Source organism: Hemicordylus capensis, chromosome 8, assembly GCF_027244095.1.
Source record: "Hemicordylus capensis ecotype Gifberg chromosome 8, rHemCap1.1.pri, whole genome shotgun sequence".
NCBI lineage: Eukaryota > Metazoa > Chordata > Lepidosauria > Squamata > Cordylidae > Hemicordylus > Hemicordylus capensis.
This window is the reverse complement of record NC_069664.1, coordinates 23,042,928-23,066,410: the sequence shown is the minus strand read 5'-3', so window position 1 is coordinate 23,066,410 and position 23,483 is coordinate 23,042,928. Positions and strand designations below refer to the sequence as shown.

At 46.6% G+C, this 23,483-nt stretch overlaps 2 protein-coding genes across 10 annotated transcripts in view; one reads left to right on the top strand and one right to left on the bottom strand.

The window, feature by feature from the left end:
* APLP2 (amyloid beta precursor like protein 2) overlaps positions 1-4,571 on the top strand; it is a 75,473-nt gene extending 70,902 nt beyond the window's left edge. For 5 of the 8 annotated variants that reach the window (XM_053269352.1, XM_053269351.1, XM_053269348.1 and 2 more), the window contains 3 exons: positions 728-802; positions 1,210-1,365; positions 3,130-4,571. In XM_053269352.1, the coding sequence (XP_053125327.1) occupies positions 728-802; positions 1,210-1,365; positions 3,130-3,231 (333 nt within the window). In that variant the 3' untranslated portion in view covers positions 3,232-4,571. The remainder of the gene's footprint in view (positions 1-727; positions 803-1,209; positions 1,366-3,129) is intronic. The other 3 variants (XM_053269354.1, XM_053269350.1, XM_053269349.1) reach the window with 1 other exon arrangement.
* A 1,472-nt stretch (positions 4,572-6,043) lies between these two features.
* LOC128333875 (transmembrane protein 45B-like) lies at positions 6,044-22,047 on the bottom strand. Of its 2 annotated transcripts, none has more exons than XM_053269913.1 (6): positions 21,930-22,047; positions 15,979-16,176; positions 13,879-14,091; positions 11,501-11,685; positions 7,798-7,943; positions 6,044-6,713 (listed from the first exon to the last, which is right to left on the bottom strand). In XM_053269913.1, the coding sequence occupies exons 2-6, from the start codon at positions 16,160-16,162 to the stop codon at positions 6,584-6,586; spliced, it is 858 nt and encodes a 285-aa protein (XP_053125888.1). In that variant the 5' UTR covers positions 16,163-16,176; positions 21,930-22,047; the 3' UTR covers positions 6,044-6,583. The 2 variants fall into 2 exon arrangements, with proteins under 2 accessions (XP_053125888.1, XP_053125889.1); XM_053269914.1 differs by lacking the exon at positions 21,930-22,047 and adding an exon at positions 18,174-18,191.
* Between the last annotated feature and the right edge of the window lie 1,436 nt (positions 22,048-23,483).

Genomic DNA, 23,483 nt, shown 5'->3' with positions numbered 1-23,483 from the left:
CCATCCCCTAAGGGGAATATCTGGCAGTGCTCACGCATGTAGTCTCCCATTCATATGCAACCAGGAAGGCCCCTGCTTAGCAAAGGCAAGTCATAGGAACATAAGAAGCTGCCATATACCGAGTCAGACCATTGGTCTATCTAGCTCAGTATTGTCTTCACAGACTGGCAGCGGCTTCTCCAAGGTTGCAGGCAGGAATCTCTCTCAGCCCTATCTTGGGGATGCTGCCAGGGAGGGAACTTGGAGCCTTCTGCTCTTCCCAGAGCAGCTCCATCCCTGGAGGGGAATCTCTTCCAGTGTTCATACATCATCTTCCATTCATATGCAACCAGGGCGGACCCTGCTTAGCTAAGGGGACAAGTCATGCTTGCTACCACAAGACCAGCTCTCCTCCAATAGATGCTCCGGAGAGAGGCATGAGTGTGATGACCTAGTAGTGTTGACTAGCTGTCTGCTTGGAACAGGGGTGCACAACTTTGACCCTCTTGCAGATGTTGGACTACAACTCACATTATCCCTGATCATTGGATACTGTGGCAGGGGGTGGTGGGAGTTGTAGTCCAAAACCAGCTTGGGGGTGGGGGCAAGGTTGTGCAGCCTTGGCCTAGGAGACATTGCTCTGCTTCCCAAAGCGAAGGCGGTGGTTATGCAACCCCCACCCCACCCCCAGCATCCCTCCCCCTGTCACTAGCTCCTTTGTGTAAAATTATGAAAATGCTGTTTTCAGGTAATTGATGAAACCCTTGATGTGAAGGAAATGATTTTCAAGCCCGAGCGAGTCGGCGGACTGGCGGATGAGCCGGTATGTATGTGGCCGCCAACCTGGGCTTGCCACCCGGTGGATTTTCGCCCCTGTCTCAGTGTCCGTGTTGGCTGTCTGGCCCGTTTTGGTTCTGAAGGTGCGGCAGATGCTGCGGAGAGTAATAGATCAGGAGTTTCCAGTAAGAAATGTCCTGTGACATGCCATGCGAGGCACATGGAAGCCGCAGGGGTTGTGTGCATATACAGCACATGCCTGAGAAGGTATCCTGAAAGGTACCCTTTGCCAAAGAGATCATAATGAAGAGCAGGGCAAGACCATAACCAGTTGCATCTCATGCTTGTCACGGCAGCTGGCCCGCCAAGGGAGGATGCCCCCCCCCCAGCTTGTTGGCTGCCTCCCACTCCCAGCTTCTTAGCCCCTCCCACGTCGTCTTCTCCCCCTTGCAGGAAACGGACAACTCCCTGCGTGAGGACTTCAGTTTCAGCAGCAGTGCTCTCATTGGCCTCCTGGTGATCGCGGTAGCCATAGCCACCGTCATCGTCATCAGCTTGGTGATGCTGAGGAAGAGGCAGTATGGCACCATCAGCCATGGAATCGTAGAGGTGAGACGGGTCCTGAGACGCGTCCTCGGAACCTGGAGGGAGGTGGGATGGGAGGAGGGAGCCCCTTCCCCATCATGGAGCCTGCTGCTTGAGTCCCACAAACCGGGGGGGAGGGAGGGGGCATTGCTTCCTCAACCAATTCAGCTGGCTGGTATCTTGGAGTTGCTACCCATATCTGGTTCAAAGCTATTCTCTTCAATCATCCGAACTAGAAAAGCTAGCCTCTTGGTACACACGTGCACAGAAAAGATACACCTCAGCTGCGGGCTTCAGTATGCAGGTGTAGAGTAGTCCTGATGCGTAATGAAAATGTCTTGTTGTAACCACCTGTTTGTGTAATACTTGTAGAGTGTGTGTGAATACCTATATGCCCGTCTATAATATGCGTGTAGGCGAGAGACGGAGAGGGCATGAAAGTCAGTTTCCCTATGGAGGCAATGGCAGGTGAAAGTTTTGTTAAGTGATTTGTAATGCTGCTAGCATGCCACAAGAGAACTGGAAGGCTAGAGATGTGTGAACTGGCCCGAGGTCGAGCCGGTTTGCCATCAAACTGGGCCAGCTCGGGTTCGCCCTAGATCCAGTCCAGGGTTTGGAAAGTTAATTTTTTTTAAAAAAAATAACTCACTGCCGGGCCCAGGGTAATTTTGCCACCTCTGGGGAGTGCTGCTGCTGTGTGTGGGGAGGGTGTGTGTCTCTGAAGTTCCCCCTCCCCACAGTGGCCTCCCCCCAGGCAAGCAAATAGTGCATGCACAGTGTCCTTCGAGATGGCTGCCATGAGACCGGAGAGGACCGGGAAGGAAAGACTGAGGGGAGACTGGCAGGGGGAGGGGGAAGCTTCACAGATCCCACAGTTGCAGCAGCGCCCCCCACCCCGGAGGCAGCAAAATTACTCCAGGCCTGTTGGTGAGCTAAAATTTTAAAAACAAAGCTTTGCAAGCCCCGGACTGGTTCGAACTCAAGCCAAACTTTTTTTTTGGGGGGGGGTGGTTTCAGGAGTGCACAAAACTGAACATGCCTGGTCCAGCTTGAGTCCAGTACAGATTCGAACCGAACCAGGCATGCTGGTTTTGTGAACACCCCTACTAAAGGGTCCAGAGAATCACAAGATCCATGATGTGCATTCTCATGCCACCACACATCTCTCGCACATGGTGAGATTTACAAATGATCCAAAGCATTACATGAAAAGATCAGAAGTCATGAGGATCTGCATTACATGAATGTATTGAATGTGCCTGACCCTTGGATGACATTCGTCTAGTTCCGATGTTTGTACATGCCATATTTGTCCAAATAGAAGACGACCCCCTTGAAAAGTAGAGGTTAAATGCAGGTTATGCCTGCTTTTATTCAAAAGGAGCAAGACACTGATTTTAAGACGCCCTCCTGATTTTCTAATTTTTCTAATGTCAAAAAGGGGTTTTGGAACTTGGAGAAGTCCCTGCTAACTGAGCAAAAAGGCACCTTTTTAAAAGTGGCAACTCTCTTTATTGAGCAGGGGGAGAGCAACTGAGAGCATCCTCAGCACAGCTTCCTGCAGTGGCTGTTGCTGGTGTCTAAAAAAGAAATATCAGCTAGATTGGGAGCCCTTTAGAGACAGGGCGCCATTTTATTTATTGATATCGATGTAAACCGCTTTAAACTGTTGAAAAGCGGAATATAAATATTTGTCATATTCCTATCAAAAGCCGAGTCTGGGATTTTGGTAAATACGGTAAGCTTAGGCACCACTAACCAGTAGCTATTTACTATTTCCCCCCAAAGGTTGACCCAATGCTCACCCCGGAGGAACGCCATCTGAACAAGATGCAGAACCATGGCTATGAGAACCCAACATACAAATACCTGGAGCAGATGCAGATTTAAAGGGATGTTTCAACTGCAGCAAAGAGGCTGTAGGGAGGGCCAAAGCGGTCCAGTCTTTTGGATCAACTACTGACCAACCGTTGCTTGAAGAGGACTTCATCTTTACATTCAGAACTCCTGGATCATTAAGACTTAATTACTACTGTAGAGTTGCAATTTCCATTCTTTTAAATGGGCGAGGAAATGGTAATATAACAATATATGATATATAAACCTTAAATGGGGAAATGGATCTATTGCAGATATTTGAGATGTAGTTTTTTTTTCTTTTTTAAGAAACTTAATCTAAAGAGGAAAATCCCAGTGCTGTTGTATTGTCTGATAAGCTCTCTGTATAAATGAGAAATTTCGTTTTATTTCTGATACACCACTTGTATATTCAAGGTCATTTGTACCAGCCACACTGTATAAACAAGACACTTGTGGCTCTTTGGTCATTCTGGCTTTTATATATAAAACCAGTATTGCTTTTTTTTTTTAGTGATCTAGTTTTTCCCGAAATTGCAAGATGACAAATTGGTGTTAGGGTTTTTGGGGAGAAACATAACGAAAGCAAATCAATAACAATCACTGAAATCTTGTAGAAGTTCTCCAGCGCCAGTGCCCTGTGCATCTCTGCTGCTATGTGGCTTGGTTTTCAGAAATCTGGATCCTCTGGAACAGAGTGGGGGAAACAGTTTCTGCCATTTTAGGGGCTTTCTAGTGGAGTATGCGGGTGTGGCTTGTGCATCTTGGGATTGCGCAAACCTGCCTTGCTTTCTGAACCCAGTCCTGCTGTAGACCTGGAAGTCTAAGTTCAAAAATTCAACCCCTTCCAGCCAGCCTCCTTTTTAGCACCTTGCTCGAGTGTAAGTGCACCCCCTTTTTGATCACGTGCACCCAAGACCCCTCTCTTCAGGGTAAACCATGATCATTGACAGAACCAAAACCACTAACTTGCTTAGGAATAACATAACATTTGGAGAGGCAAGAAATTGTTGCAGTTCTGTTCTCCATTTCAGGTGGGGTCTTGTCGATGATGCCCAAGTTACAGAGAAGGGAAGGGAAGGGAATTGGGGGCACGGAAGAGTCGCGGGGATTGTTCCATCACCATCATGTCTTTGTAATGCTTGTATAGTTGGTGTTAATGCTCACCGCTTTTTTAAATTCTGGAGGTTCTGGTAACCTGTGGTGTATCCTCCCCCCCCCCCCATTTTCTTGTGACTTGTTTCTTTCTCCCCCACCCTTTTCCATGTCTCTTCCCACTATGCACAGATTTACTTAACCTGCAAACTCCTTAGTGTGGTCTGTGGGGAATGTAAAAAAAGTTGAACACACATCAATAAACACTTTAACTTCCAGCTGGATTCCTGTCTCTGTCCATGGCCGCCCGAGCTGCCTTCTCTCATTTGTCATATTGTAAGAGTAAATCCCTTCCCAAAATGCACTGCAGTTTGCCAGACCTGTGGGCAAACAGTTTTGTCCACCCCTGCAAATGGACAAAAAGGTGTTATCGTTCCGCTGAGCTGGATGGGTGTCAGAAATGCTATTCAGGTCACTTTGACGCTTTTGCTCTTGAGTTTTTCTCTCCCATTAGCAGCAGGATGACGTAGAGGAGTTGCAATTGCCCAGATAAGCATCTCTAACCTCTACTCCAGGAGAACTTGATTGATGTTGTAGATGCCCTACAGGCAAGACAGAAGGGAGTTCCTTGCTGATGGCTACATTCTCATCCAGCTGTATTCCAAGGGGTCAGGGGAGTGGAAAGCATAGCTGGAAGCAATCTGCACCCATGAAAAGCCAAAACCCGCAAACCACAAGCCTTTCCATTTGCTAACAAGATTAAAATTATCCCCAAATAAGCCCCTTTCCCCATCAGATCAACCATTGTCTAAAGAGGATGGTGCTGTCCTTCTGCCGGTGAAACATTTCTAGTGGAGCAACAGCCTGAGGTTAGTTCTCTGGGCTGCTTTCAGAGCTGGGGTGAGCACAGTAAGCAAGAACCATTTTGAGATGGTAGTGATAGCAATATACTGCTGGATGGGAACTTCAGCAGTCATGGTAGCGATTGGAATCTCATGAACTTCACTTGTGATGCAGGTTCCAAAAGGTGAGCTCATGTTCCGAGTTTATCTATCTGTTTTTCATTAAAATGCAAAGTGTTCTGGCCGTGCCTGGAGATACTTCCAGAGATTGAACCTTAGTCTTTTTGTATGCAAAGCAGATGTCCCTATACTGAACTGTGGCCACATCCACTAAGGGGAATACCTTACTACAGATAGTGTTTAAATTATTATTATTATTATTATTAACTATTTTTTACATTTATATCCCACTCTTCCTCCAAGGAACCCGGAGCAGTGTACTCTTCACAACAACCCTGTGAAGTAGGTTAGGCCGAGAGAGAAGTGACTGGCCCAGAGTCACCCAGCAAGTCTCATGGCTGAATGGGGATTTGAACTCGGGTCTCCCCGCTCCTAGTCCAGCACTCTAAACACTACACCACGATGGCTCTTTTTTGTAGTCACAAATGTAGTCACCCATCCAAATGCAAACCAATGTAGACCCTACTTAGCAAAGAGGGCAATTTGTGCTTGCTACCACAAGACCAGCTTTCTTCCCCAAGTGGAAATTTCAGCATACGGCGCAGCTAGGCATTATGGAGACAATTTAACCCACACGCACCTATACATAGATCCTAGGAACCTGAACAACTTTGCAAGGAAGTTAGTTTATCCACGCCTGATAAACGGTCAGCAGCAATTTGTGTAGTGCCTGAATGAGTCAAACCCACACAGGGACTATTGCCTTTAAAGGCCCTTGGGAAATAGGCAGTTTTAAAAATAGGATTTTTATTTGCAATAATACAACACACACATCACACTCCATACAAAACAGGCAATGAAATATTAGCCATACCAATTGGAGGTGACTGTACTGCTAATCAATTCCAGAGCATGTTTATTGTCTTGACAAAAGGGGCCTCAAAAACTCGTCTTGGCTGGACTATCTGGCATCTATCTCAGTGCTTATGGTTAATATTGAAGTTGATTGTTCCTGAAAAACAAACATTCCTCCAAAGATGACCAGGTTATGAACTTATCTGAGGCTATAAAAAAAAAAGATTCATTAGAATTCTGAGCCTTTGGGATACAAAAAAAAAAAAAAAAAGTTGGAGTGGTGGGAAATCTCAGTCACTTTATTTTCTGGTGTACGTTCTTGTGGGCAACGTCATTGCCAAGTAAGAGATCGCAAGCCTCTTTCCCCTTCCATTTTTAATATAAAGAACACACACTATATAAATTGCCAGTTAAAATCTTGTCGACCTTAAATGTCTGTAGAATAAGGGAAATATGCTCAAGAACTCACACCTTCATTTCTCTTCTCCACTATTCTCTGGTAGGAGAACAGGATCCAGGGTTGTGTTCTTCCTTCGGAAGCAAAACCCAATGTCGAGTTCAAGATCGATATCATCTATGTTTATTGAACAGTTGTTCGCGCACCTGCAGAAATCAAAACCCAAAAGAGAGTGTCAGAAACACCCACTTCAGCAAGCGCTATTAGACAACAGCACCCTACGATGCTTGTCTTATTTTCAAAAACTTAACTTATCTGATTGGACAGAGGGGGATGGATATTTGGAGATCTACCTGAGCAGGAAGGGGACATTTTGGAAAAGATGGGGTTTTCTACCAAAGTATGTGTGGTCAGGTTGACCTCCCTCTACACCAAAACTAGGGGTGCTGTTAACTTCACTCATGAGGATGCCCCATCATTGGAGGACACCAGTCCTTAGCAAGAGAGTTGTTTTGGCTGAGGAGAAATGGCTCCTTGGAAATATATATACTGAAAAGTGGTATACACATTAACCTGTGTCATACTGAGTCATAGGAATATAGGAAGCTGCCATATACTGAGTCAGACCATTGGTCCATCTAGCTCAGAATTTCTACACAGACTGGTAGCAGTTTCTCTTCTACCTTGGAGGTGCCAGGGAGGGAACTTGGAACCTTCTGCATGCATGCGAGCGAGCGCTCTTCCTCAAGCACCTGGCAGTGTTCACACATGTAGTCTCCCATTCCAATGCAAACCAGGGGAGAGTCTCCTTAGCAAAAGGGAATATTCATATTTGCTACCACAAGACCAGCTCTCCTCCTGTAGCTCTTACCAGTTCCCCAGTTCAGTTGTTCTTTGACAAGCGGAATTTCTGAGCAACTCCCACTAATAATGTCCATCCCACCCTGGATATCGACAAGGAGAAATTCCAGTGTCCCTTTCTGGAGATAGGGGGGGAAAATGATCTGGCACTGATGAACTGGATCCTGCTAAATTCAGCAGTGCAGCTCGAGTCAATGTGAGTGCCACTCAGAATCATTTTGCGTGCCACTGGTTGCTGACCTCACATCTAGGTCTTGTAGTGTAGGTGGCGAAGGCCGGATATGCACTGTGCATACCTCAGAGAGGCACAGTGATGCAGTTGACTGACTACCATTGGCTATCACTAGCCAACTGTGGTTAGCTGCTTCCATAAGAAACACTCCACGTCTTTGGATTCTGGCCACCGCCCACCTGACCGTGATCACTCACCAGTGGCTGGCAGCACCGTTGACTACCATCACAAGCAGACCAACGGCGTAGTGCCAAAAGAAGCAGATGGTCAGGAAATTCTTGTTTCCATCACTGGCTTGATTCCAGCCTGGAGCGCCCCCCGGTGGATACAGGACAAACCCAATCTGGTGGGAACAAAGAGATCTCCATCACCCAGAGTCAAAAGAGTATATTAATAGTCCCACCCCGACACCCAGTTCAGATTAATGCTGTGGACTTTATCAGAATCAGAACAGGGCCTGCCTATGTAGAGTAAAGCAAACGACAAAAAAAGGTGAAACTGGATGCAAGAAGGAAATCTCGAAGTCCTAGGGATACTTTTACTATTCGGCCATTTTGTAAATATTTGCTTTTTTGTTTGTTTGTTTTTTTGGTCCAAAGAAAGCAGCAGATCTGTGAGGTGGGTCCATGTTATACGAAGGGTATGCTCTTCCTAGAGTGGCTCCATCCCCTGAGGGGAATGTCTTCCAGTGCTCACACTTCTAGTCTCCCATTCATATGCAACCAGGGTGGACCCTGCTTAGCTAAGGAGACAAGGCATGCTTGCTACCACCAGACCAGCTCTCCTCTCAAGGGCCTCCCCACTCTGATCTCCCACTGAAGGTTGAAGCCTTGCTTGCCGTTTTTCAATAAAAGGGGGTGTCAAGGAAAAATCACGATTAACACGACACGTAGTTCAAGCAGAGGTGGCGCAGCCATCCCTGGTGAAAATTCCATTCCTGTTAATCATGCTTTGCTTAATTGGCTCTATAAATGTAATTATCACACACTTGGAGGACAAACACCTATTGCTGTTTAATGAGAAACCCATAGGAAAATCGTTTTAAGGCAGCGGATCACAAATTTGATTCACTTGTGAATTAAAACGGGGGACCAACTGCACTCTTGAGACTGAGAAGATGTTTGTTTCTGTTATATCTGCATGAGTCATTATTTGGAGTGGACCCTTAGCAAGCCAGAGGTTGCTGGTTCGAATCCCCGCAGGTATGTTTCCCAGACTATGGGAATGTTTTCCCCGCAGGTATGTTTTCCCAGACTATGTTTCCCAGACCATGGGAAACACCTATATCAAGCAGCAGCGATATAGGAAAGATGCTGAAAGGCATCATCTCACACTGTGTGAGAAGAGGCAATGATAAACCCCTCCTGTATTCTACTAAAGACAACCACAGGGCTCTGTGGTCGCCCCGAGTCGACACAGACTCAACGACACACTTTACATTTACCCTGATTGGAAGGAAGCAAAGCCAGATTTGCAATTCATGCAGAGATTCAGAGTGCATCCTCCTCCTCCTTTTAACATATCCAGTCACACCTAATGCATAGAAATAAGAATTACTTGGAAAGAGGATGAAGCCAAAACAGTTACTCACGCTGAGATGCAGTGGGCAGTAGTGGTCCCTCAAAGGCATGAGCATGTGCATGAGCTCACAGTTTTTTAATGTCCACGCAGTTAATTTTAGATCCTGCTCAGGTTGGATCAGGAAGGCCCAACTCTGAATGCACATGTGCACACATTGCCTTGATACTGCCACCCAGAACAAAACTCGTTCCACACACAAATGAAAAAAATCAGAAACTGGTGGGCAGTCTCCTCTGAGAGAGGGTAGTTTACGGTTCATATTTGGGAAACATTCATTCAATGCTTACTCCTCTTTTTATCTAGAACAGGGGTTCTTAACCTTGGGCCCCCAGATGCTGTTGGACTACAACTCCCATCATCCCCAGATACAGCATGAGGATGATGGGAGTGGTGGTCCAAAACCATCTGGGGGCCTAAGGTTAAGAAACCCTGATGCAGAAGATCTCAGAACTGCTCACTGAACTATAAGCATGATGAAAACACCATCATCGGGATAAATAGCAACCATCTATAAAAACAGCATGACTTTTCCCAATTAAAATACAAACAGGAGAGAGAGAGAAAGAAGTCATTTGAAGCAGCAGATAGGACAGGAGCCAGCTGGGGTGATCGATACCATCTGCAGGACGAATGCTCATTGTGATTTTTGACAAGGTCTTCAGCCCTGAAGATTTAAAATAGACGAGAGGATTGCAAGACATTCTGCTTTCAGTATGTATTGCTTTTCTTTCCTGGCTATTGGGCCAAATTTGCAAAGGAGTTATAAACGTCTATAAATTTTTTATCGATGTTGTCAGAAGAATGGGAATGAAAATTGGCAGGAATGTTCTCCAAAGGTTACCCCATGGAAAGAGCACAACAATTTGTTCATTGTTACTCTAGCCCTGACCTTTTCCTCTGTGCAAAAATGACTGCAATTTTACCCTAATCATTTGCGGGGTAGGGATAAAGGAGGGGTGATGACCCAGAGAATGTTGCAAGTGCAACAGTGCTTTACTCCCCTGCTAACAGAGCAAAGAGGCACGTTTTAAAAGTGGCGATTCTCTTTATTTAGCAGGGGGGGAGCAACTGGCCCTGTCTGTCGCCAGCACAGCATTCCTCCAGTGTCTGTCTTACGGTGGTGTTGTTTTTTAAGATGGTGAGCCCTTTGGGGACAGGGAGCCATTTTGTTTGTTTGTTTGTTTGTTTGTTTGTGTATATCTATGTAAACCGTTTTCAGAACTTTTTGTTGAAAAGTGGTATATAAATATTGCTTGTATTGTTTCCTATCGCCTATTTTCCATCTCTGGGGGGTAGATGTCACTGTCATTTTTTTAATATTGCATCTCTGTTTATATCTAGTAGCTTCTTTCATTTTTATAGTTCTCAGTTTTTCACTTTTAAAATAATTTTAATTTGAAACTTTTTTAAAAAAAAAACACCCATGTAATCTTAAATGTGGTTTTAGCCTGGTCTTTTAACGTGTTTAACTTAAACTTTGTTCACATTATTAGTCTTATTTTACATGGTTTCTTTTTATCAATGTCGTGAGCCAACCCGAGCAGTAGTGTACTGGAGGGTCGAGGTATAAATATTTTAAATAAAATAAATATATGTGAGCATTCGTCCCCTGAGATGGTAAGGTCAAGTGTGCTGTCAAGTGAGTGTCGACTCCTGGTGACCACAGAGCCCTGTGGTTGTCTTTGGTAGAATACAGGAGGGGGTTTACCACTGCCATCTATTTCTGTATAGCCACATATAGATGTACACATATAGATATCGCCAACATAGTGTAGTGGTTAGAGGGTTGGCCTAGGACTGGGAAGACCTGAGTTTGAATCCCCATTCAACCATGAAACTCACTGGGTGACTCTGGGCCAGTCATGTATCTCTCACCATAACCTACCTCACAGGGTTGTTGTGAAGATAAAAAATACCCAAGTACACCGCTCTGAGCTCCTCGGAGGAAAAGTGGGATATAAGTGTAAAAAGTATAAAAATAAATAAATAGACAATCTCCCACGCCGTATGAGACGATGCCTTTCAGCACCTTTCCTATATCACTGCTGCCCAATATAGGTGTTTCCCATAGTTTGGGAAACATACCAGTGGGGATTTGAACCGGCAACCTCGGGCTTGTTAGTCAAGTCATTTCCCCGCTGCGCCACGAGGTTGCTCCTGAGGTGGTAATGAAGGCCAAACTTTGTGGGCCTGGCTCATGGAAGAACAGTGTGGAAATGACTGATTTGAAGCAGCCATGCATCTGGGTGCATTTTGATAGATACTAGCATCCTTCCTTCCTTCCTTCCCCCACTTTGCTCCGATTTAAAGATAACTAACCTGCCAGAACCAGGATCCCTGGAGGATGAAGAGGCTGGCTCTGAAGAGCTCAAGGAGGATGTGATCTCGCTGGAAGACCTCCAACAGGGCGCAGAGGGCACCTCCAAATACCGCGATGAGCAAGAGGGAGTAGATGTGTTCACTCAGCGCAGCACCCTCGTAGTCATGGAAATGGAATAGGAAGCCTGCCAAAATCCAGAGCGCACGATGGCAGATTACTCCAGAGCATTAGCAAGACTGGACCTTCAAAGACTTGTAAATCAATACGCCTGCATGTTAAACAGAGGGTTTCCTTCCCTTTGTCTGTGTGCTGCTAAAGGCATTTTCTTTCGTCCATCCTCTTTTGTAGAGGGGTGGGGGGAATGACCCATTTTGCATCATGACTCTCTGACTGCGAAGGCAGAGCGGGGAAAGTGTCAATGGCATTTTCCTAGATTCTCATTCTCTCTGTCAGAGCAATGCTGTTCTCTGTCTGTGCAAAGCTAACAGGCCATTTTTACTTCCAGAGGAAGATTTGCATTGTGGCTTTCTGAGCATCAAAAAGCTTTTAATTTTAATTAGATCCATTATTGTTCTCACTTAACTACAACAATGACAGTGCTATTTAAAGATAGAGAATTATCAATTGTCACTGCTGAAAGAGCTGTCTATGCGAGATAGCGGCATCAATCAAAAATCCCACTCTTGAAATCGTGAGTAGACAAATGAGAGAGAGGGTAAAAATGACTAATTAGGGACTGTAAAAGAAAATGACAAAGGTTCCAGTCGATAACCTTGCTTGTGGGGGGATTGTTGTGATCTAGAGCCCAGAGCAACATACACAGACAAAACAACAGAAACAAAGCACAGCAGCAACAGTGAAGCAACATTTCATAATAAAGTAATTGGAGTCAATAAATTAAAAAAAAAAACACCAAACAGGAAAACCGATTTTAGTCCTCAAAGCACCCTAAAAGCCTTGCAAGAGAGCTGAGTCTTTATGGGACACCTGAAGGAAAGGTAGGGACTCAGCAGGCCCCCTTAGGAAGGGAATTCCAAAGTGTCAGGGCCACTACTAAAAAGGTCCTGCTCACAGCAGATGCTCACCTCTCTTCTAAGGGCAAAGGTTCCTGGAGCATGGGCTCAGAGTTTCTGCACCCAATTCCAAGTGCTGGCGTTGACTTATGAAGCCTTAAATCAATGCTGCACAACCCTGCCTCTCCAGCTGTGGCTGGACTACGCATCCCATCATCCCTGAGTCTTGGCCAGTGTGGCTGAGGATGATGGGAGCTGTGGTCCAGGAACAGCTGGAGGGCCAAAGATGTGCAGCCCTGCCTTAAAGAATCTGGACCCCCAATTATCTGAGGGAGCATTTTCTACCTTATGGACTCTGCTCCAGGGGTCTGTTCTGAAATACACTGTGTAGCCATGCACAACAAGAGCTAGTAGTAACCACATGCGCAGTAGGAACATGTGCCTCACCTCCTCCCTGCTCTTTTTTAAACAGCTGGCCAACATTGTGGTGCGGATCAGCCATCTGAGACAGTTTCATGTGCTTGGTTATTATTAAGCTAACGCACAAGAAGGAAGTTCAATATTTGCTTTCAAAAATAAAATAAAATAAATAAAAAGCTGATACCAGAAACACCAATGGGAAATATTTTCCCCATAAACCATAACTGCCCTCTAGTGGTCATGATCTATAAATATACAAATGAGCTACTCACATATTATCCAATTTCCATTCACTGGTTGGCATCCTAAGTTTCTCAATAGGGAGTAGTCTAAAGGAGTCCTGCATCCTGCATTTCAATAGGACTTCCTCTAGTAAACTCAGTCATGTTGTCAGCCACCGTAATTAGCTGACCCAGATATCTATTCAAAATTATATAATACAGACTCTTTGCCTTTCAGCACTTAACCACGCTTGGTATAGAGCAGGGCTGCTTAATTTTGGCCCTCCTGCAGATGTTGGCCTACAAGCCCCATAATCCCTGGCTATTGGTCACTGTGGCTGGGGATTATGGGAGTAGTAGTTAAAAAACCACTGAGTGGCCTAAGTTGAGCAGGCTTGGCATAGAACTTAGCATCTCTGCTCCATGCCTGGACATTTAGGCCGCATTCGCACATAATGCGGAACCGCGGGTCCAATGGATTTTTTTTTAAGGTAACAAAAAACTTGGAAAAGGCCTCATTATTGTGCTAGCTGGAAAATGACTAAAGAGTGAACTTGGATAGAAAAGAGAATATCGTCCAATTTGCAAGCTTGGAGAATTTTCAGCATTGAAAAGGATCATGGGCTGGGCACATCTGCTATTTTCCATTGTTATGGATATTCTTGGCCAATTTTGATCTTAATTCTTTTATCCTTATCTCCCAGCCCCCACTTTGTGACTAACCTTCGGTTAACAATGCTATGGCCACCAGGAGGCGATCCAGCCCTACTGGCAACTTGATTGGGGAATACGTGAGAACGTCCACCACACCAGAAAAGCCGTAGAACAGGTACATGGTCATGTGCTGCCAGTTCATCAGCTGCACCCAGTTCTTGGTGTCTTCATCATAGAGAGACATGTGGGGGCCATCTGGGTCAAACTGCTCAGCCAAGATCCCTGAAAAACAAGACACATTGAGGTGACTTTCCATTTTCTATTTTTCGAAACCGAGAAAAGATCTCAAAGGCTAGAGTATACTACTGGGGGACATGAGGAAAGAAGAACCGTATGAGGTGCTTATGGGGCTTAGCTCAGTGATAGAACATCTGCTTTGCATGCAGAAGGTCCCAGAATATAGGAACAGCCCTGCTGGATCAGGCCCAAGGCCTATCTAGTCCAGCATCCTGTTTCACCCAGTGGCCCACCAGATGCCTCTGGGGAGCCCACAGGCAAGAGGTGAGGGTATGCCCTCTCTCCTGCGGTTACTCCCCTGCAACTGGTATTTAGAGGCATCCTACCTCTGAGGCTGGAGGTGGTCCACAGCCACCAGGTTCAATCCCTGGCAGCGTCTACAAGTAGAGCTGGGTAAAACTCCTGCCTGAAACCTTGGAGAACCATTGCTAGTAATTGTAAACCAGGACTGCACAGTTTCGGCCTTCCTGCAGATGCTGGACTACAGTTCCCATAATCCCTGACTAGGGGCCACTGTGGCTGGAGATTAGAGGAGTTGTAGTCCAGAAACAGCAGGAGGGCCAAAATTTTGCAGCCCTGGTATACTGTAGACAATGAGATGGATCATTGGTCTGACTTGGTATAAAGCAGCTTTCTACATTCTTAAGTGTAATTAAGAAATCTTATGGCATCCAAATGGTAAATGCAATGTCCCACATACCCTGCAAGTTTAAGTGCATACTGTATCCTAACATGTGCATGATCGCCCAATTGCGCAGTCACCAAAACTGCACAATCACAATTGCGCAAGAGTCATCCCATCGGAAACAATGGGATTACATTTTTGCAATGCCTATTTGCAAAATTGCACACCTGTACACTTGTGTGGTAGGGAAGCCATTTATTTAGAAAACAATGGGTTCCCCACTTGATTTTTTTAGGGCTGCTTCCCTAGTTACATTGTTAAGGATAAACCAAATTTCTGCAAATTTTGATTTCGCATTGGAATTTGCCCTTTTTTTTGTTACAGAAAAATTGGCAGCCTATATGGAAAATTGATGGCTTACGTCTAGAGTGAGTTACTCAACAGTGATACTCAGGACCTAACCTAAAAGACTACTTAATTTCAAGAGGGGGAGTTAATTTCAATTAGTCTGGAGGTCAGCCAGGGTTTTCAAGTGAGTTTCATGGGAGGGCATCCTCCACTTGAAAAAGGTCTTTCCATGATTGGGTTGCTTTGCTTTAAGTTTCGCTGCCAGACCGGGCTTGTGGACAGTTGTATCAAAATTGTGTGTGTGTTTCAAATAGATCTGAGGTCAAAGATTGAAGTACCACAGGACCTATTCTGTTGACAAGGCAAGGGCAGAAGGAATAAGGCATAGATGTCTGGTTCTGCAACCTGGGACCCTGGAAACCGATTCTAAGCATCTTACTACCCGTATCACTCTGGCAGCTTGCAAGTGGTGTGAACATTTGGCTTGATCTCAGCTCGACGTGCAAACACACTGCGACGACAACGACTGCTACTTTCTTACTACGGATATCTATCTGCCCCTCTTCAACCAAAGTTCTCAAAGTGGTTTACATTTTTAAAAATACATAAATAAGATGGTCCCCTGTTGCCAAAGAGCTCACAATCAGCCACTGGAGGGATGCTGTGCTGGGGTTGGATAGGGCCAAATGCTCTCCCCCTGCTAAGCATGAGAACCACCACTTTAAAAGGCATCTCTTTGCTCAGTTAGCGTGGGTCTGCTACACCAAAGTACTGCCATGGCAGAATACAAGTCAACATAACATCCCAAGGGGCCTTGTGCTGCCATGTGAGATGATCACCCCCAGAAAGAGCTCTTGTGGAAGAAGAGAAAGTGGAATGATGATGCAGCGGAAAGATACCTCCTAGAGCAAAGAAGGTCTTGGCTGTCCCTTCTACAATATCCATACACTGGATCCAACGACTGGACTGGTTGTCTGCATTGAGCTTTCGCAGGATGTACTTCACGGGGTACTTGATAGACCACCATAGTCCGAGCAGGAGGAAGAAGGTTCCTTGGAGGGCACTGCCTGTGAAGCTTGGCATTGTGGAACTTGGACCTAAAAGCAGAGCAGAAGTCAGTCTTCTCACTTACTAGAAACACAAGGGGGCAAAAACCTTTACTCTTCCATTGTGGGAGCCCAATACGTGCCTTTCCTGGACACCAGAATTTAGTCAGTAGTCCATAGGGGAGGGTTGCCGGTCTTGTGATAGCAGGCGTGAATTGTCACCTTTCCTAAGCAGGGTCCACTCTGGTTTGCAAACGAATGGGAAACTACATGTGAGCACCTTAAGATCTTCTCGTTAAAGGACGGGACTGCTTTGGGGAGAGCACCTGCCTGCTTGCATGCAGAAGGTTGCAAGTTCCCTCCCTGGCCACTCCAAGATAGGGCTCGGAGAGACTCTGATCATGTGGAAGTGCTCGCCACGCTCCCACCAAGCACAGAATAATCGTCGGGGGGGGGGGGAGGCAAGGTTTGCAAAGCCTTTCCCCACCTGCCCACCCGCCCAGTAGATCGTGTGAATGGCCCCCAAAACTATTAAACAGTTACAACTATACGTGTGTGTGTGTGTGTGTGTGTGTGTGTGTGTAAAAATTTGGGGGGGGGTAATTTTACACTCTGAAAATCTCCAGGTTTGTTCTGAATTTTCTACTGGGCTCTGAATTTGTTCTGAATTACCTAATTGCTCTATCTTGGCATGGAGTATATATGCCCAAGGCACAGATTTCTTTGCTTTCTTTTTAGCTTACTTTCTGAAAAGAAGAAGGCGTATAAGATCACCGTGCCACCGTGTCCGTGCGTGTGTGTCCCACTGATAGCTTTTGTGCTTACAGACAAATCAGATTCACAGCCCATGGGAGGAGGAATGTAGGTTCCATTACTAGTTCTCCCTCATTTGACTTGATTTTGTTTTTCAAAAGGTGACTGTTGGACCAGTCTTGGACTGTAGTTCTGATGAGGCATAAAAAAGGACCACAGCATGCTTGAAATACACAGCATCTGTGCAGTTCAATCTTGGCTTTCTGCATGCCTAGTGAAGAACTTACTTTCAGGAAAGTCTTGGAGGTTTTCCCATTTGCTCAGCCCCATCCCAAAGGAAGTCTTTGACCCTTGCTGAAAAAACCCTGCTGCCTTTTAATGAAAACTTGAAACAGGAACCTAGGAAGCTGCCATATACTGAGTCAGAGCATTGGTCTATCTAGCTCAGTATTGTCTTCATAGACTGGCAGCGGCTTCTCCAAGGCTGCATGTAGGCAGGAATCTCTCTCCGCCCTGTCTTGGAGATGCCAGGGTAGGAACTTTGAACCTTCTGCTCTTCCCACTTGCTCTTCCCTCTGAATATCTTACAGTGCTCACACATTGTCTCCCATTCATATGCAACCTGGGTGGACCCTGCTTAGCTAAGGGGGACAAGTCATGCTTGCAACCACAAGACCAGCTTTCCTCATTGTGGGAAATGGCATCCCTCAATGCATTGTTCTTCATTGTAAGGCCTGGGTGCTGGGGGGGGAGGGGCCAAGCCCTCCCCCAAGTGTTTTACACCCATTTCTGTTCCAAAAATCTAATATGTGGGACACAGCTCTCCCACCCCTAAATGTACTTTGCCCCTTTTGTGCTCACCCCTCAATTTATTGAGGTCCTGCCGCTGGCCAGTGGTGGTGGTCTCCATCAACCTAACTGCAGCTCCCTGGCTATGGGAGCCCTCGCACCATTTTGGGAGGTGTGCAAGGAGTGCTGGGAAATGTAGCCCTTCTGAGTAGCAGTCAACACAGTGGGAAATAACTCCCCAAGTGAAGGGTTTTGGGTTTGGGTTTTTTGGCTTTTTGCCAAAGTATCCCCCGGTTGAAAAATTATGGCGATCGCTGCCGGTGCCTTTTTGTCAAATACAGAAAATGATGCACAAAACAATGGTAAGAAACTGAGTTCCAAAACCCAGCAGACTTTGCCAATGGAAAATTGCCCGTGGTACAGAAGAGATATGGAGAGCAGGTGTTTTGCAACAGAGAGAAAACAACACTGTTGCAGGAAGCAGGATGGAATACTCCCTTTCGAACCTGGTGATTCACAGGGTGTCAACCTATCTCCGGCGCCTTGCTGGCTTCAAGCTTTGCAGAAAGCTTGGCTTCTGTCAAGAGTTTCAGGTCAGTATCTGTGCAGAGGAAGGGAAATTTAACAGAGAGCTCGGAGCACCTGACAGTAATCTGTGTAGGCAGCTGTTCCCCAGATGTTATTGGACTACAACACCCATCATCCCCTCTGGCCATTGTGGCTGGGAATTATGGGAGTTATAGTACAGCAACATCAGATGAGCCAAGGCTGGGAATTCCTGTGTTTAAGGGAGTCCATTTTAATATTGGTGAGGCTTTTACTAAACTGTGAGGCTACCTCTTTATCTGTCTATCTATCTCTCACGCAGTGTGATGCATGGCACGAGGGGCTCTTGCCAAAGCTGCAAAGCAGAGGTCAGGAGACAAAAAGTGCCAGGTTGTGCCCAGCGCCTGCGAAACACCTGACAATCAAGCCCATCACAGCACGCCACCTTTAACACACACACACCCCGCATATGCACATTTGCATCAAAAGCAACCTGAAGCCCTGTTTGCACATAGATGGGCAGTGGCTGATGATTTGATACATATTGCTTGCCCTGGGTGCACTGGAGAAGCTGGAGGGATCTACATCCAACCTTGAGATCGCTGCCTCGGGGTGCCAGATATGCTCAGGGACTATGATGCTTTGAGCTATCTACCTGCTGTTACTTACACAAGAGGAACCCAGCCCTGAGGGCTCACAGTCTGCAACAGAGAGGCAAGGAAGGTCTGGAGGGATCAGAAACAAAGAGCAGCTTCAGCAGTTGTAGAGGGTCCTCCTGGTAGCCTTTCATAAGAACATAAAACCAGCCCTTCTGGATCAGGCCCAAGGCCCATCTAGTCCAGCATCCTGTTTCACATACAGTGGCCCACCAGGTGCCACTGGAAGCCTACAGGCAGGAGTTGAGGGCTTGCCCTCTCTCCTGCTGTTACTCCCCTGCAACTGGTACTCAGAGGCATCCTGCCTTTGAGGCTGGAGGTGCCCTTTAGACCTCCAACTAGTAGCCGATGATAGACCTCTCCTCCATGAAGTTATCCAAACCCCCTCTTCAAGCCATCCAGGGTGTTCCATCCAATCTCTTTCCACTCCTGAGCAACGCATAGCCTAGAACAGGAGTAGGCAAGAGGAGGCTCTTCAGATCTTGCAGAACGACTCCTATCACTCTCAGCCACGTCTCCAGACCTTTCTGAACGACAACTCCCATCACCCCCAGCCACTAGGGATGTGCGAACTGGCTTGAGGTCAAGCCGGTTTGCCATCGAACCGGGCCTCTTTGATGACTCGCCAGCCAAATTCGGTTCAACTTTGAGCCAACCTGCCTGACCAGCTCCTGGGTTTTAAATGTAAGAATAATATATATTTTTAAAACCCTCATCGCTGGGTCTGGGTATTCCAGCAGCCTCGGCGGTGTGTGTGTGTGTGTGTGTGTGTGTGTGTGTGCTGCCACAGCGACAAGCATGTCTCAGAATGTTCCCCCACCCCACCCCACCCCACCCCTCAGCCTTCCCCAGGTCTTCTCCAGGCTATTAAGACCCATTTGGGGGGCTTTCTGGCCCTCTCCCACCTCATGGTGGCCATTTTGAAGGCTGCCACACATGCGTACTGGCTATTTGCATGGCTGGGCATGCAAATGGCCAGTGAACATGCATGCTGGCCTTCAAAATGGCCACCACTAGCCAGGAAAGCGCCAGAAAGGCACAAAAATGGCCCTTAATGGCCGTAAGAAGACTGAGGGGAGGCTGGCAGGGGGAGGTGGAACCTTCTGAGATCCTTCTGCGGCTGTGGCAGTACCCCCTGGAGACCACCGGAACCTGGCAGTGAGTTGAGTTTGCTTTAAAAAAAATTAGAACCCCCAAGCCGTCTTGAACTTGAGCCAAGCCAGGGAGTGTTTGGGGGTGTGCAAAACTAAACATGCCCAGTCTGGTTTGAGTTTGGTCCAGACTCACACCAAACTGGGCAAACCAGTTCTGTGCACACCCCTACCAGCCACAACATCTCCAGACCTTGCTGAACAACAACTCCCATCACCACAATTTCTTACAGCTGGGGGTTATGGGAGTTGCAGTTCAGCAACATCGGGAGAGCCATACGTCACCTACCTGTGGCCTAGAAAGTCCTCAGAAGAACCATATTTGAGTGGAAAAACCATCTCTGGAAAATCTAAGAACCACTAATCCAGGGTTAGTAGACTGAAATGTGGGTCTACAGATGTTGTTGGAGTAGAACTCATGTAGAAGGTCCCAGGTTCAATCCCTGGCAGCATCTCCAGGGAGGGCTGGGAAAGACTCCTGCCTGAAACCTTGGAGAGCCACTGCCAGTCAGTGTAGACAATACTCAGCAAGATGGACCAATGTTCTGACTCAGTATAAAGCAGCTTCTTGTATTTCAGAGATGGGGCTGTAGCTGGCAGAGTCTCTGCTTTGCATGCAGAAGGTCCCAGGTTCAATCCGTGGTAGCATCTTCTGGTGGGCCTGGGAAAGATTCCTGCCTGAAACCTTGGAGAACTGCTGCCAGACCAGTCAGTGTAGGCCAGAAATTCCAAACATTTTAAACAAGAGTACCCCCATTTTGTCACAAACCTTCAGCTCAGATGCCCCATACAGATTTCTGTGTGTGTGTGCACGGAAATTTAAATGTTACAGTTATGAGACAGGCTACTCCAGTCATACAGCCAGATTAAGTTATTCATAAGTACTCTCGCTAAAATTAATGGGACAGGTTTACATATATGATTAATTTCAATGGGAATATTTAGTATTAGTATCAATGCTAATTTGAAGAAACCTGTCAGTCAGGCTGAGGGGAGGGGCACACTGAGCTTCAGTATGTAGCCAGCCAATCGGGAGCAGAGGAAGAGGGTCTTTGCCCTCCTCCTTCTCCTTCTGCAGTGGTCACATTGGTGAGGAAGCCAATGATCCTCAGATGTAGAACAAATAGTGTGGCTGCAAGGTGGGGAGGCAGGAGGGCTTTGATTACCCCTCCTGGTATCCCTTGGTACCACTAGAAGTATTAGTGCCCCCTGTTGGGAACCCCTGGTATAGATAATACTGTTTTATTGTGTGTAACTATCAGTCACTATTTGTGTATATTAGTTATATTTGTTCTGGATTTTATCTTTTGGCTGGCCAATGGCTGTAATAAAAAAAAAATGACTGATAATACTGAGCTAGATAGACCAATGGTCTGACCTGGTATGAGGTACCTCCCTGTTTTCATATGCTTCCCATGTAATGGCTGGCCATTGTGGCTGATGATGAGAACTGTAGTCCATACCTGCCAACATTTCCTATTTTCCCATGCAGGTGAATGGGAAAATAGGGACATGTTGGCAGGTACGTATTTAGGGGACCCACGGTTGAGACTGAGAGCCCCTGCTGATCTATAAGTCTTCCCAAAACACCTACTTGGCATAGAATTAAGTTCCACCTGAGAACTAATTGCATCTAAGAAGATCCTGATGGATGAGAGCAAAGGTGTATCTTAGCCAGCACTTATTTTCCCAATAGTGACCATCTAGATGCTTTGGGGAAACTCATAAACAGGGTACGGAAGCAATGGTCCCATTATTAGTCACAACAGACCTGATACCTCAGTGCCAGCTTGACCCATTCCTCTTCTTCCTCAATCAGATATTAGACAAAGCCATCTCCGAACTGCTGCTCCAGACAAAGACCATTCAAAACATACCCCCTCCAAGAAGGCATGTTGCAGGTACTTACCTGTGGTGCTGTTTCTTCCTTTGCTAATGCTGCCCAGTGGATTCTGCTGAGACACCCTAGAGGTGTGAGCTGCAGGAGCTGGGTTCAGGTGAGACTCATGCACAGGTAAGGGGAGGAGCAGAGCAGGGAGGGTGCTCTCCAGAGCTGCAAACCCCACCCTAAACATCCTGCAGGCAGCTGACACAGGAGTAGTAATTAGAAGGATCTATTGGCAGCTGCTTGGGAAGGTCTTCCGGGGAACCTGGACACATTCCAATCACACCATCACTTTCAGCATCCTTCCAGATCTTTCTCTCTGATATGTTGCATGCCGCACAATCCATAAACAGCAGCATCCTGGTAAACAAGCGTGGCCCTCACCATTGAGGTGGCTTTGATGGGTTTCTGATCAGCTCATCTGCAATTCCATAGACTCATTCATGTAATGATTATTAGAGTAGGAGAAACGTACTGCCCTAGTTTGGGAGCAATGCTTGTTAAGAAGTGTCTGGACAAATTCACGGAGGAGAGGTCTATCAAAGGCTACTAGTCAGAGGGCTACAGGCCACCTCCAGCCTCAGAGGCAGGATGCCACTGGGTACCAGTTGCAGGGGAGTAACAGCAGGAGAGAGGGCATGCCCTCAACTCCTGCCTGTGGGCTTCTCAGAGGCATCTGGTGGGCCACTGTGTGCAACAGGATGCTGGACTAGATAGACCTTGGGCATGTTCTTATGAAGATCGCTGCCCCTTTCAGTGACTTTTTGATCCTCCTTGCCAACATGTTGGCTCATTTGTTTACACTGCCTTCATCTTGTTTTAATCTTTGTTTGTTCTCTGTATGGCCTATGGCTGTAATAAATTGATTGATTGACATTGCCTTCACTTGCCCTCACTCTCAATCGCCCTCACTTGCCTCACAGGGTTATCAAATCTGTCATCATCTCACCCACATCATGACCCCCAACTGGCTGTAGTAACTCATGGGATTAATCCCAGATGAAGGAAAAAGCAGCAGCAAGAAGAGGTGGAGTGGTGGGAGGGAATGGCACCAGAATGGCAGTTAAGAGGGAACAATGGTGCTGAACGGAGTTGAAAAAAATAGGAGCGTAATATTTGCACAGTGGAATTGTGTTTTGAGAAAACAAATTGCTTCCCCTTGAAATGCCTAGTTTTTATCTGTAAACAGAAACTAGAAAACATTTGGTATAACTTTACATTTCAGCTGCTTTGTAATAATAAAAAAATAACAAAAATAAATAAAAACTAGCTGACCCCGCACAGCGCATCTGTGTGGTGATTTGGGGCCGGCTGTTTCCCCCTCCCTCTTCCTCCTGCCCTGGTCTCTTCTCTCTTCCCCTTCCCTCCGGCCCCGCACTCTCCAGCCCTCCTCCCCTCCCGTTCCTCCCCCCACACAGAGCTGCGGTGGGTGGCCAAGAAGGGCCCTGCCGCCGCCGTTTTCTCTCTCTCCCGTCTGCCTGCTGCCGCCTTGGCTTTTCACTCCCCCCTCTCCACCCTCCTGCTTCCGCCGCCTTTCTCTCCTCCTACCCGCTGCCACCTTTCTCTCCCCACTCCTCT

Bases quoted from the DNA above. Each gene is read 5' to 3' on its own strand.
- LOC128333875 (XM_053269913.1), bottom strand. From the start codon at position 16,162: ATGCCAAGCTTCACAGGCAGTGCCCTCCAAGGAACCTTCTTCCTCCTG. The intron at 14,092-15,978 runs GTATCTTTCCGC...CTTGTTTTTCAG, and splicing joins GACCTTCTTTGCTCTAGGAG to GGATCTTGGCTGAGCAGTTT. The intron at 7,944-11,500 runs GTTAGTTATCTT...TGTTCCCACCAG, and splicing joins AGGGATCCTGGTTCTGGCAG to ATTGGGTTTGTCCTGTATCC.